This window comes from Xenopus laevis, chromosome 7S (assembly GCF_017654675.1).
Source record: "Xenopus laevis strain J_2021 chromosome 7S, Xenopus_laevis_v10.1, whole genome shotgun sequence".
Lineage (NCBI taxonomy): Eukaryota > Metazoa > Chordata > Amphibia > Anura > Pipidae > Xenopus > Xenopus laevis.
In genome coordinates, this window is record NC_054384.1 from 110,459,624 (window position 1) to 110,474,038 (window position 14,415).

Below are 14,415 nucleotides of genomic sequence, written 5' to 3' on the forward strand. Positions count from 1 at the left end.
CACACACTGACAGTCTCTCTCACACATACACACACTGACAGTCTCTCTCTCTCACACACACTGACAGTCTCTCTCTCTCACATACACACACTGACAGTCTCTCTCACATACACACACTGACAGTCTCTCTCTCACATACACACACTGACAGTCTCTCTCACATACACACACTGACACAGTCTCTCTCTCACAAACTGAAACACACAGACATACTGACACAGTAACAAACACAGACATTCCTTTACTGTCATTCTCCGCTTGGCGCTCACCTCACCCCACCCCTCATTTTGCGCGCCTTGCCTTTCCCGCCCCTTTCCGTGCCTACGTCACACTCTCCATACTTGGTGATGACCGCGACGCCGCGCTGTGATTGGCAGTTGAGCGGTACCGTGGGTGTGGCACCAACTCCGAAGCCGCTGACCCGGATGTTCACTCCTTGGTCTTGAGGAAGTGGAGGTGCCGCCGGGCCTACGGGGCATAGCGACTTGGAAACGGAGCCGAACCGGAGCGCAGCCCCGCCCCACTGAGACCCCTCCTACCGCGTCCGGCTCTAACCCACCGCAGCCATGGTAACGACCCGAGTAGTTGAAGGGGAGACGGGGCAGAGAGTCCGGCCAGGAAGGGGCCCTGCTGAGGGGTGACGTCACGGGAACCGGGTGGTCTCTCTGGGGGTCTGGGCCCTAAACTCTCCTCCTTACTGGGGCCACTTGTACCGCGTGTGTGTGTGCGACTTATACAGTCTACTTCTAATATATCACGTGTGTGTGACTTATACAATAATATATAATATATCGTGTGTGTGTGACTTATACTATATCATGTGAGACTTATACAGAGTTTATCTAATATATCATGTGTGTGAGGGACATATAATATATAATGTGACACCAGGAGAGGAGCTAAAGGCTGAGGAGGAAGTGTCTGTCACTAAAACTGTCCCACTGGGGGGAAGGGATCAGCTGTAACTTTGTCTTGTACACTGGGGAGTCACGTGTGGGTGAGGGGGGGGGTGCCAGTCAGACAATATGGGGTCATTTCATTGTGTAACATTTTAGTTTCTCTGGGCAGATTGTAGTAGTTGTGCTGTGTGTGTGTGTCAGTCATGTGACATGGGCAGAACTCTGGGTTGTATCATTGTGACAGGAGCGCTGGGCTTTGCTCATTGGTTTCTGCAGGTTTTGTTTGTGCAACAGTTGGGGCATTGGGGCAGAGAGAGGACACAGGCTGATACTCTGTATATTGGGAGAACTGTGGCTTTGGTCAGACTGTTGGGTTGGGCTGTGTCAGGGCATTTGCTCAGTGGGTTGTGTGTCCGTCAGTTGTGCGGGAATGTGACACTGTGTTATTGTTGCTTATCAGCAGTGTAAAGGGGTTTTAATGAGTCATTGCTGATATACAGGGTATATATATATATATATATATATATATATATATATATATATATATATATATATATATATATATATATATATATATATATGGAGGAATCATCCTGCAATATTTCGGTGGCACTTACACTTATTCTCTATACGCCCGCGCTGTCCACTGTTGTGAAGACCACTATTTTGCAAGAATTATTCAGGGAAATTATTCGATTTATTAGCTCTAAAGCCCAAATAAGTTTATAAATACCGTAAGTGTTTTTGTTGCAAGAAATGCTCACACAGACAAATATGGGTAACCAAAAAATGTCAATCAAAAAGCTAATATTCAGGGTGTGTGCGTCTTGCTTCTGTTCAACCTGTAATGTTTCACCTTTATTGTTGTACAGGATTAAAGAAACAGTCACACCAATAAATCCAGGTGTTTTATTGGAATGATAATATAGGGTGGTAAAACCTGTGTGTTTGCTTCAAAAACCCTACAAGCTGCTGTGTAGCCATGGGGGTAGCCATTCAAGCACAGGATACACAGTAGATAACAGATAACTACTACTATAGTTTATATAAACAAGCTGCTGTGTAGCCATGGGGGCAGCCATTCAAGCACAGGATACACAGTAGATAACAGATAAGTACTACTATAGTTTATATAAACAAGCTGCTGTGTAGCCATGGGGGCAGCCATTCAAGCACAGGATACACAGTAGATAACAGATAAGTACTACTATAGTTTATATAAACAAGCTGCTGTGTAGCCATGGGGTAGCCATTCAAGCACAGGATACACAGTAGATAACAGATAAGTACTACTATAGTTTATATAAACAAGCTGCTGTGTAGCCATGGGGGCAGCCATTCAAGCACAGGATACACAGTAGATAACAGATAAGTACTACTATAGTTTATATAAACAAGCTGCTGTGTAGCCATGGGGGCAGCCATTCAAGCACAGGATACACAGTAGATAACAGATAAGTACTACTATAGTTTATATAAACAAGCTGCTGTGTAGCCATGGGGGTAGCCATTCAAGCACAGGATACACAGTAGATAACAGATAAGTACTACTATAGTTTATATAAACAAGCTGCTGTGTAGCCATGGGGGCAGCCATTCAAGCACAGGATACACAGTAGATAACAGATAAGTACTACTATAGTTTATATAAACAAGCTGCTGTGTAGCCATGGGGGCAGCCATTCAAGCACAGGATACACAGTAGATAACAGATAAGTACTACTATAGTTTATATAAATAAGCTGCTGTGTAGCCATGGGGGCAGCCATTCAAGCACAGGATACACAGTAGATAACAGATAAGTACTACTATAGTTTATATAAACAAGCTGCTGTGTAGCCATGGGGTAGCCATTCAAGCACAGGATACACAGTAGATAACAGATAACTACTACTATAGTTTATATAAACAAGCTGCTGTGTAGCCATGGGGGCAGCCATTCAAGCACAGGATACACAGTAGATAACAGATAAGTACTACTATAGTTTATATAAATAAGCTGCTGTGTAGCCATGGGGGCAGCCATTCAAGCACAGGATACACAGTAGATAACAGATAAGTACTACTATAGTTTATATAAATAAGCTGCTGTGTAGCCATGGGGGCAGCCATTCAAGCACAGGATACACAGTAGATAACAGATAACTACTACTATAGTTTATATAAACAAGCTGCTGTGTAGCCATGGGGGCAGCCATTCAAGCACAGGATACACAGTAGATAACAGATAAGTACTACTATAGTTTATATAAATAAGCTGCTGTGTAGCCATGGGGGCAGCCATTCAAGCACAGGATACACAGTAGATAACAGATAAGTACTACTATAGTTTATATAAACAAGCTGCTGTGTAGCCATAGGGGTAGCCATTCAAGCACAGGATACACAGTAGATAACAGATAAGTACTACTATAGTTTATATAAACAAGCTGCTGTGTAGCCATAGGGGTAGCCATTAAAGCACAGGATACACAGTAGATAACCGATAATTTCTGAAGAATCCCATTGTATACTACAGAGCTTATCTGTTATCTGCTGTGTATTCTGATTCCTTTTTTTCCATTTTTCAGCTTTGAATCGCTGACCCTATGGCTACACAGCAGCTTGTTTATATAAACTATAGTAGTACTTATCTGTTATCTACTGTGTATCCTGTGCTTGAATGGCTGCCCCCATGGCTACACAGCAGCTTGTTTATATAAACTATAGTAGTACTTATCTGTTATCTACTGTGTATCCTGTGCTTGAATGGCTGCCCCCATGGCTACACAGCAGCTTGTTTATATAAACTATAGTAGTAGTTATCTGTTATCTACTGTGTATCCTGTGCTTGAATGGCTGCCCCCATGGCTACACAGCAGCTTATTTATATAAACTATAGTAGTACTTATCTGTTATCTACTGTGTATTCTGTGCTTGAATGGCTGCCCCCATGGCTACACAGCAGCTTGTTTATATAATCTATAGTAGAGGTCTTGAAGCAAACACACAACCTATTCCAGTACATTATATTTTCGTTACTTTAGAACACTTACGTTTTTTGGGGGTTACTGTTCCTTTTAATATAAGAGTAAAAGTCTTGAGGCTAAATGGATTCACTGATTGGCTTCCAGCAAGGTGTTTCTTGCTATCCAGTATATAGTAATTATCTGGCAGATATTGGCACCGTGTGGTGGGACATTCTACATAACACCACAGTGTGAGCTGTATGAATTAGTGATGCTATACATATAAACCTGCTAAGACAACCAGCTGGCAATGCTTTGGCAAGATATAGAATGCGGCACAGTGTTCCAGATCTATTTATCCCGTGTATTTCCCCTGTGAAACAGTATTTTCAGTGAGTGTGAAACACAGCAGGGTTAGTGCAGAGGAAGCGCCCGACACTTGCTTCATTGTGCAACAAAGGCCATCGCTGGTGACACATTAAGAATACATTTGTGTTGTGCCCTTAAACCCAGCAATGGGCAAAACTCAGACTGAACAACTCTGTGATTTGGTTTAAAACAGTGAAGTTCACAAATAATCACTTCGGCGACAGAGTTGTTTCCCATTGAACTGACACAGTGTAACAACTTTTTCTCAGATCTTCTGGCTCACACTGTGGATGGCACTGTAGTTTGGGTGCTGTTAGGGGGAGGATTAACTGACCCCAGCACCTGTCTCTGTGCTTCTTTACTGCAAAGGGGTCAGATCCATGGAAATATCTGTGTTTGCCTATGTCAGACTGTAGCTGTTGTCAGAAGTTGCTTTGGTATTTTCCCATCTAGCGACAAACATGGCTTTGCCTTAAATGAAAACTATACCCCCTGAACAATGTAGGTCTCTATAAAAATATATGCATAAAACCCTGCTTCATGTAAATAAACAATTTTCATAATAATATACCTTTTTAGTAGTATGTTTTTAGTAGAAGGGTAATCCTAAATAAAAAAAATTGCCATTTTAAAAAAAATAAGGGCCATCCCCTGGGATCGTAGGTTCACACTACACACAAACAAACCAAACAAATCATACATATTAGGTCACATGAGCCAATTCACAGACAGTTCTGTCTTTTGCCATCACATGTCTTCCTGTTACAGTTAGAGCTGCAGTATTTCTGGTCAGGTGATCTCTTCCTGTTACAGTTAGAGCTGCAGTATTTCTGGTCAGGTGATCTCTTCCTGTTACAGTTAGAGCTGCAGTATTTCTGGTCAGGTGATCTCTTCCTGTTACAGTTAGAGCTGAAATATTTCTGGTCAGCTGATCTCTTCCTGTTACAGTTAGAGCTGCAGTATTTCTGGTCAGGTGATCTCTTCCTGTTACAGTTAGAGCTGCAGTATTTCTGGTCAGGTGATCTCTTCCTGTTACAGTTAGAGCTGCAGTATTTCTGGTCAGGTGATCTCTTCCTGTTACAGTTAGAGCTGTAGTATTTCTGGTCAGGTGATCTCTGAGACCATCACAAAATGGGGGTTCAAGGCAAGAGATGTGAAAGGGCAATATATACTTAACATATATACCAGTTTGGTTAGATTCTTTAATATCTGCAACTCTGCAAAAACATAATTTGAGCTTTTTGAAAAGTAAACATAATTTTAAGCAACTTTGTAATATAAATCAGTTAAAAAAAATAAGCAGACTTTTCCTGATTTTTAATGGTTTCTGACAGTTCCCTAAGCCCAGCCCCATGCTCTCCTGCTGATCTGTCTGACTACTTTGCTGAGCTGTCTGACTACTGTTACTTTGTATCAACAGACATCTGTCCTCAGCCTGCATCCTCCAAACCCCACAATTCCCTGCACACATGATTTCAATAAGGAACAGAACACTGTGCAATGCATTGTGGGGTATGTAGTTCCTGAATGCTGTCTGTAAGCTGTGGAGAAGTTGTTACAATCAGTGTTTAGTCCCTCCTTCCCTGCCAGGATTCAAATGATGCAGAAAGAGATGAATTGTTAAACAGCTGGATTTCAGCATAGAAAATGGCATTAATTCATACTTTTTGAAGAAACCGGTAACTTCGATGGATATATTAGGGTTTTTTGTGTTATGCGGCAAATTTCGGTTTGAAAGTTTAATTGATGCATATTGCAAAGTTGCTTGAAATTATGTTTACTTTTCAAAAAGCTTAAGTTTTGTTTTTGTGGAGTTCTCCTTTAAATGCAGCTGTTAGAATTGATATAATAGCTGCTAATACTCCAGAGATGTTGCCAAGAAATGTTGCAACTAAATGTATCAACTAAATGTATCAAAATTGTGCACCTGAATTACTGAGCTGCCAGACTCAAATACCAGAGACACCGACATTTAACTTTAAACTTAGATTCTTACATTTGTCCTGCATTTGCTATAGAGGTAAATATAAGTATTTCTGCTTGTTAGATGCTCATTTTCTCCTAAAAACTCCACTTAGGCATTTTATATTTTAATTTTGATGGGGGGGGGCTTTGCACTAGGCATTAGATACTCACCTCCTGTTGAGCATGTAGTTTGAGCTTATTTTAGACAACTCTACGTTTCTATTTTGTCTGCATACCTGTAAAAAAAACGTTGTCATTCTAATGGTCAGATTTAGCCCTTTGGGGGATGGGGGGAAGGTTGGCTGTTGCCCTCCCTATTAGGGCAGAGACACATATGAAGATTCGGGGAGATTTAGTCGCCCTGCGACATATCGCCTCTTCTTTGGGCAACTAATCTCCCCGAAAAGCCTTCATGCCGGCTAGAATCTAAATCACCGGCGGGATCGCTATCCGAAGTTTCTCAAAGTTTTCTCATGAGACAGTTCAGAGAGATTAGTCGCCCAAAGAAGATGCAGAAGAGCTGATTTGTCACCGGGCTACTTAATCTCCCCGAATCTTTACGTGTGTCTCTGCCTATAACCTCTTTAAGGCAACAGCTTGCAGTTTCAGCCTTGCTATTATCTCCGGCTCATCCAGACAGAGTGTGTATTGAAAGCGACAGGTGACGATTGGGTGTTGCTGGTGGCAGTTGCTGTAAGGTTGCAACCCTTTAGTAAATGGTACATCCCCCTTAAATTATTCTGTGTCCCCATTAATTGTGCTAAATTCAGCCCCTCTTTTGCCGCTGCCACAGAAATCTATTTCTAGAAATCAGCAGCACTTCCTTGTAATTCATCGGTATTTTTAATAGAGAATTCATATTTTATTTTGAAATAGAATCAGACATGTCTTAATGATCCCCTTGCTCGCTGACAGAATGATTGTACCTGATTGTGCCAGGCTGTTTGCCTACAAGCATTGGCATGGCAGCTGGGTGTTAAGATGAATACATGTGACAGTTAGACCTGCTCATATCTGTCAAGCTTTGATTGGGCTGAAAGGTGCCTGCTAGGTGTGTTGTACAGACCCTGGGGTCCTCCAGCTGCACCGCACCCTTCATTGTTTTCTATTGGCTGCTGACCTCACATTATAATCATAGGACTGCATATCATATGAAAATATTGACATTTAAAGATTATAGGTGTTTGTCAAGCAGTCTGATTTTATAGGAACAATTTTTATACTGTAACTAAAGCACTGACCCTTCTTGAGCTATACTGAAAAAGCAGTGTAAAGGTGGGTCCTGCTACCCTAACTCAAATGAATGCAAACCTATGACTTCGTACAATTTTATTCTTGCAAGGCAAGATTGTATTTTGATGCATACAAACCCATTTGTGTTACTGTCCCTTTAAGTTGTTTTTTTTCTAAATTAGTCCCTCATCATCATTTCCCTGAAAAGATTTGCATTGCATTACTAGCTGCAACCAACAATCGCCCACTGCTGTGCATTCACTCCCTGCTTCACACTAATCACCCTAAACTTTACTCACTAAAGAAATTTATTTGAAAATCCCTTAATAGTTCTGCATTTAACTCTTTCTCTGCCATAGATCATAGAACATGTTACTCTGGATATTAAGGACCCCACTGCCTTACTTTTAAGTATCACTCATGTATTATAAGGGATAATGTACCCCCTACTGTAAATGATAAGGATATTAGAAGTCACTGAGGGGTTGTTCTGTGACCATATAAAGACACAAGGCTGCAGGCTGAGTTATACAGGAACTCTGAGTATCACTCATGTATTATAAGGGATAATGTACCCCCTACTGTAAATGATAAGGATATTAGAAGTCACTGAGGGGTTGTTCTGTGACCATATAAAGACACAAGGCTGCAGGCTGAGTTATACAGGGAACTCTGAGTATCACTCATGTATTATAAGGGATAATGTACCCCCTACTGTAAATGATAAGGATATTAGAAGTCACTGAGGGGTTGTTCTGTGACCATATAAAGGCACAAGGCTGCAGGCTGAGTTATACAGGGAACTCTGAGTATCACTCATGTATTATAAGGGATAATGTACCCCCTACTGTAAATGATAAGGATATTAGAAGTCACTGAGGGGTTGTTCTGTGACCATATAAAGACACAAGGCTGCAGGCTGAGTTATACAGGGAACTCTGAGTATCACTCATGTATTATAAGGGATAATGTACCCCCTACTGTAAATGATAAGGATATTAGAAGTCACTGAGGGGTTGTTCTGTGACCATATAAAGGCACAAGGCTGCAGGCTGAGTTATACAGGGAACTCTGAGTATCACTCATGTATTATAAGGGATAATGTACCCCTACTGTAAATGATAAGGTGCCACTATGCCTGTCAGGGGATGTGGGATTTGTAGTTTGACAGCAGCTGCCAACTGTCCACAGATGTTGGGAAATGAGTGTCTCTCCCAGCAGGCCTCGCCTTCATTCCGTGACATCATGTGGTTTTATCTCTGTTTCCTTCGCTTACACTTTTCTTCTTCGCGCTGCCTTTGCTCAGAGGTTGTGCACATGGAATCTCCTTATTACGACACATCAATGTTCAGTCTGTGCACTGCAAAGTCTTTAGATTTGGGGACAAACAGGCTTAACAACGGCAGATGCTGTGCTGCAAGGTTTATTTAACACAACATGTTTCGAGCAAACTGTCTCTTTTCCAAGTGTAAGAGCCGCTTCGCTCGAAACAAGTGTTAAATAAACCTTGCAGCACAGCATCTGCCGTTGTTAAGCCTGTTTGTCCCCAAATCTAAAGACTTTGCATTGGCATTTGCTTCTAATTGGGACAGAAGCTGTGGCACCGGAGATCTGTCGTACAAACGAATTCTTATCCAGGCTGTGCACTGGCCCGGGTGGCCTTGGCTAGCTTTTATAGTATTTACTTACCCCTCCCTCTAACAGTAACCTCATGTATTCTAAGTTGAAGGGATGCAATCCACAGGAGCCAATCAGCAGTTAGCTTTCATTATTCTAACTGCACTAGATCAGTAAAAGCTAGCACCTGATTGGTTTCTAATGATTGCTATTGATTATTGGGCAAGTGACCGCATAAACATGGCACGTTTGCAGAATAAACACGCAAGGGTATAACCCTGCTGTTACTAGCCTCTGTGTGCCAGTGTCTTCTTGGACAATTTGCTGAGGGGGGTGCCGATCCCTCCAACACCGTGCACCAGGCGTCGAATTGCTGAAGGCCAGGGTTGTGCGAGCGGGCTACACCATATTGCGCATAAACATGGCCCATACTTGTGATTCTTGCCCCATAGATATCAGAATGTTCATAGCTGGTTCCATTGTGAATAGGGCCAGTGTTTGCTATACATTGTGTTCATTGTGTTGAAATGCATTGAATTACACACATGCCCATAGGCGCTACAATGTGCCCATTCATACACACACTGCATTTCTATGGTGCTATTTGCACACAGACGGGCAAGTACAGACAGAGAAGAGAGGAGAGAAAGCAGGGCTAATGGCACTTAGTGGGGAGGCTGTGCGAGGGAGGGCTCGGTGTTCTAAGAATATGCCCCCTCTCCACTTTCACTGCTGACTGAGAGACTTAACCTGATACCTGCCCACCCTGGGGCATCTGTTCCGTCAGCACATTCCAACCTGAAACATCTTGGCAATGGGCTGAAACTTGTCTGCTGCCAAATACAGCTGCCCCAAACTTTCACTCAAAGGGTTAAATCCGAAAGCCATTTCTAGGGCATCGTTTCCCTGGGTACCACAATTTAATTGACCTTTTATGAATTAGTCGCTCTATTTTGATGATATATTTTTAGTTTCTATGTTTTAAAACAAGCTGTCAGAGACTCCACATCTCTGTACAGACTATGAGCCAACTTAGGGGGCTGTTCCTGCTGAATTGTGCTTAGTACAGGGAATACCTATGCTGCCATAGTTTTATGGAATCTCTCTGTACAGACTATGAGCAAACTTAGGGACTGTTCCTGCTGAATTGTGCTTAGTACAGGGAATACCTATGCTGCCATAGTTTTATGGTATCTCTCTGTATAGACTATGAGCAAACTTAGGGACTGTTCCTGCTGAATTGTGCTTAGTACAGGGGAATACCTATGCTGCCATAGTTTTATGGGATCTCTCTGTACAGACTATGAGCAAACTTAGGGACTGTTCCTGCTGAATTGTGCTTAGTACAGGGAATACCTGTGTTGCCATAGTTTTATGGGATCTCTCTGTACAGACTATAAGCAAACTTAGGGGCTGTTCCTGCTGAATTGTGCTTAGTACAGGGGATACCTATGCTGCCATAGTTTTTATTGTATCTTTCTGTACAGACTATGAGCAAATTTAGGGGGCTGTTCCTGCTAAATTGTGCTTAGTACAAGGAATACCTATGCTGCCATATTTTTATGGGATCTCTGTACAGACTATGAGCAAATTTAGGGGACTGTTCCTGCTGAATTGTGCTTAATACAGGGAATACCTATGCTGCCATAGTTTTATGGGATCTCTCTGTACAGACTATGAGCAAACTTAGGGACTGTTCCTGCTGAATTGTGCTTAGTACAGGGAATACCTATGCTGCCATAGTTTTATGGGATCTCTCTGTACAGACTATGAGCAAACTTAGGGGGCTGTTCCTGCTGAATTGTGCTTAGTACAGGGAATACCTATGCTGCCATAGTTTTATGGGATCTCTCTGTACAGACTATGAACAAACTTAGGGACTGTTCCTGCTGAATTGTGCTTAGTACAGGGAATACCTATGCTGCCATAGTTTTATGGGATCTCTCTGTACAGACTATGAGCAAACTTAGGGGACTGTTCCTGCTGAATTGTGCTTAGTACAGGGAATACCTATGCTGCCATAGTTTTATGGGATCTCTCTATACAGACTATGAGCAAACTTGGGTAATAAATACTCTGTAAGGCTACAAGTTTATTGTTATTGCTACTTTTTATTCCTCATCTTTCTATTCAGGCCTCTCCTATTCATATTCGTCTCTTATTTAAATCAGTGCATGGTTGCTATGGTAATTCGGTCCTTAACAACCAGATGGCTGACATTACAAACTGGAGAGCTGCTGAATAAAAAGCTAAATAATTCAAAAACCACAAATAATAAAAAATGAAAACCAAATGCAAATTGTCTCAGAATATCCTTCTCCACATTATACTAACAGTTAATTTAAAGGTAAATAACCCCTTTAAAGGCAGCGCAGGAGCTGTATGGGAATGCTGAGGGGTTGATTTTGATATAGTCATTGCACATTTTCATTGGTTTCATTGTGGAGATGTAAATTCTAAGCAGTATCTGGCTGTTTTATGTTCTCTGCACTGCTAGTCCTGACTACTGAAACAGTGTAACAGAAGCTGTCTGACTGATCTGAAGAAGAATGGCTGCTGGTGTGGTACATCGTACACAAGAAATAAAGTTCATGCAGGCTCTTTCTTATGTTATTTTGGTTTTTACCCACAATTTCCTGGCACAGGTTTTTATTTAAGATATGATTGTGAGCCAAGGCTTCAGCTTTGCCAAACTCAAACTCAGACTGCGAGTTTAGGGTCATACATTCCCCAAAACATCCCTTTACTGTTAAACTATTCTTTGAGACACTAAGACCTTTATAAAGTTTTAAAGGGGAAGTAAACATTACATTAGCCTTTAAAGGGGTTGCTCACCTTTAAATTAACTGCTAGTTTGATGTAAAGAGGGATCATTTTGGTTTTCATTTTTTATTTGTGGTTGCTTTTTATTCAGCGGCAGTTTTAGCTATCTGGTTGCTAGAGCCTGAATTCCCCTAGCAACCATGCACTGATTTGAACAAGAGACTGGAATATGAATAGGAGAGACCTGAATAGAAAGATGAGTAATAAAACGTGGCAATAACAATACATATATAGCCTTAATTGTTGGTAAGGCTTGTCTGGTTGCTAGGGACATGTGTCTAGCAACAGGGCAACATTTAAATGAACAGTTCAGTGTAAAAATAAAAAGTGGGTAAATAGGCTGTACAAAATGATAAATGTATTGAATATAGTTAGTTAGGCAAAAATGTAATGTATACAGCAGCGGTCGCCAACTGCCGGGCCGCGGACAGTCTTGAACTGGGACACTGAGCCAAAGGGACAATTAATGTGGTGCGCCAACTTGGACGCTGACCCCTCCCAACCCCCTCCACCAGTACCCGGGCCAAAAAAGGTTGGGGACCCCTGGTATAAAGGATGGAGTGACTGGATGTCTAACAGAACAGAACACAACTAAGGGGGTCCACGTGGGACATAACTGTTCAGTGAGTTTGCAATAGATCTAAAGCATTCAGCTCAGATTCAAAAGCAACAGTTATGACCCATGTGGCCCCCTCTCAAGTCACTGATTGGTTACTGCCTTTTAACCAATCAGTGGAAAGCAAGAAAACTGAAAAGCAGGAAGTAGTGTTCTGGCTATTATGTTACACATCCACTCACTCCAGCCTTTTTACATTAAAATTTTTGCCTAACTAACTATATTAGAAACATTATTTATTTTGCAAAGCCTATTTATTTACCCAGTTTTTATACTGAACAATTCCTTTAAACTTTGCCATTTGAGAGTTTCTGATAAAAGAGGCTCACAAAAATGAAGACTAAGCGCAAGTTTGCAAGGCGGCTGTACAAATCCATTTTACTGTTGCAGGATGAGCTTAATCCTAATCTGTGACCGGGATCATTAAGTGATTAGGAATTTTTTGGGGAGAGTGCGGGTTGTGCCACCATCTGTACTGAGTGAGTTATTTATAAAGTGCTGATACACAGAAATAGACTGAAGTGAGAGGGTCTTGTATCTCCATAATGACAAGGGGAAGTCACAGCTTTCATTGGGTCTGTTCCAGGCCTGGAGCTGCCCTTGTGGGAGTGGTTTAGGGCAGGGATATTCACCCTGTGGTTGTTGAACTACAGCACCCTGCACTTCTCCCTCAGTACAAGGCTGTATGTGGGTGATGGGAGTTGTAGCCAGGTCTCTCGAGGGCCAGAAGCTTCATAACATAAAGAAAAATACAGCTGGGAGTGTCTGGATCCCCTCCAATTGTTTGTACTCCCTGCCAGAGGGTCTCGTGATGCTCTCACTGCTCATAGAATTAGTCCTGGAAAACTCTCCCTCCTTCATGATCTGTGGGAGATGCTCACTGATGACATGGGTGCAGATATCCCCTCTCTCTTGTTTTTCTTTAAGCTTCAAAAGTGCAACGTACCACTGTGAATACTTAGGTGTGGAGCCTGTAGCACTTTATGCTATCATCATTTCTGCAGTGCATTATGGGACAGACCTGAAGCTTTACACAGCATTATGGGGCAGGACATGAAGCTTTAGGGTGAATTATGGGACAGACAATGCTTGCAGCACGTTATGGGACAGACATACAGCTTTATGGCACATCATGGGCCGTTTGCATTTCTGCAGTGCATTATGGGGGCCGTTTGCATTCCCGGAGTGTGTTATGGGGGGGGCCTCTTTCTGTTCCTGCAGTGCATTATGGGGCAGTTCTCATTCCTGCAGTGCATTATGGGCAGTTCTCATTCCTGCAGTGCATTATGGGGCAGTTCTCATACCTGCAGTGCCTTATGGGAAGGTTCTCATTCCTGCAGTGCATTATGGGGCAGTTCTCATTCCTGCAGTGAATTATGGGGCAGTTCTCATTCCTGCAGTGAATTATGGGGCAGTTCTCATTCCTGGAGTGCATTATGGGGCAGTTCTCATTCCTGCAGTGCATTATGGGGCAGTTCTCATTAGGGATTCGGCCTTTTTCAGCAGGATTCGGCCGAATCCTAATTTGCATATGCAGGGGCGGGGAAGGAAATTGCGTGACTTTTTGTCAGAAAACAAGGAAGTAGAAAATGTTTTTCCCTTCCCACCCATTTTAGACCGAATCTTTCGCGAAGGATTCGGGGGTTCGGCCGTATCCAAAAAAGTGGATTCGGTGCATCCCTAGTTCTCATTCCTGCAGTGCATTATGGGGCAGTTCTCATTCCTGCAGTGCATTATGGGGCAGTTCTCATTCCTGCAGTGCATTATGGGGCAGTTCTCATTCCTGCAGTGCATTATGGGGCAGTTCTCATTCCTGCAGTGCATTATGGGGCAGTTCTCATTCCTGCAGTGCATTATGGGGCAGTTCTCATTCCTGCAGTGCATTATGGGGCAGTTCTCATTCCTGCAGTGCATTATGGGGCAGTTCTCATTTCTGCAGTGCATG

General features: G+C 42.3%; 1 protein-coding gene across 2 annotated transcripts in view; it reads left to right on the top strand.

Moving 5' to 3' along the window:
- Positions 1-399: 399 nt before the first annotated feature.
- The window catches only part of capzb.S (capping actin protein of muscle Z-line subunit beta S homeolog), a 28,813-nt gene continuing 14,797 nt past the window's right edge, over positions 400-14,415 (top strand). Inside the window, exon 1 of one of the 2 annotated variants that reach the window (XM_041570354.1) lies at positions 400-569. In XM_041570354.1, the coding sequence (XP_041426288.1) occupies positions 567-569 (3 nt within the window). In that variant the 5' untranslated portion in view covers positions 400-566. 2 annotated transcript variants of the gene reach the window in all.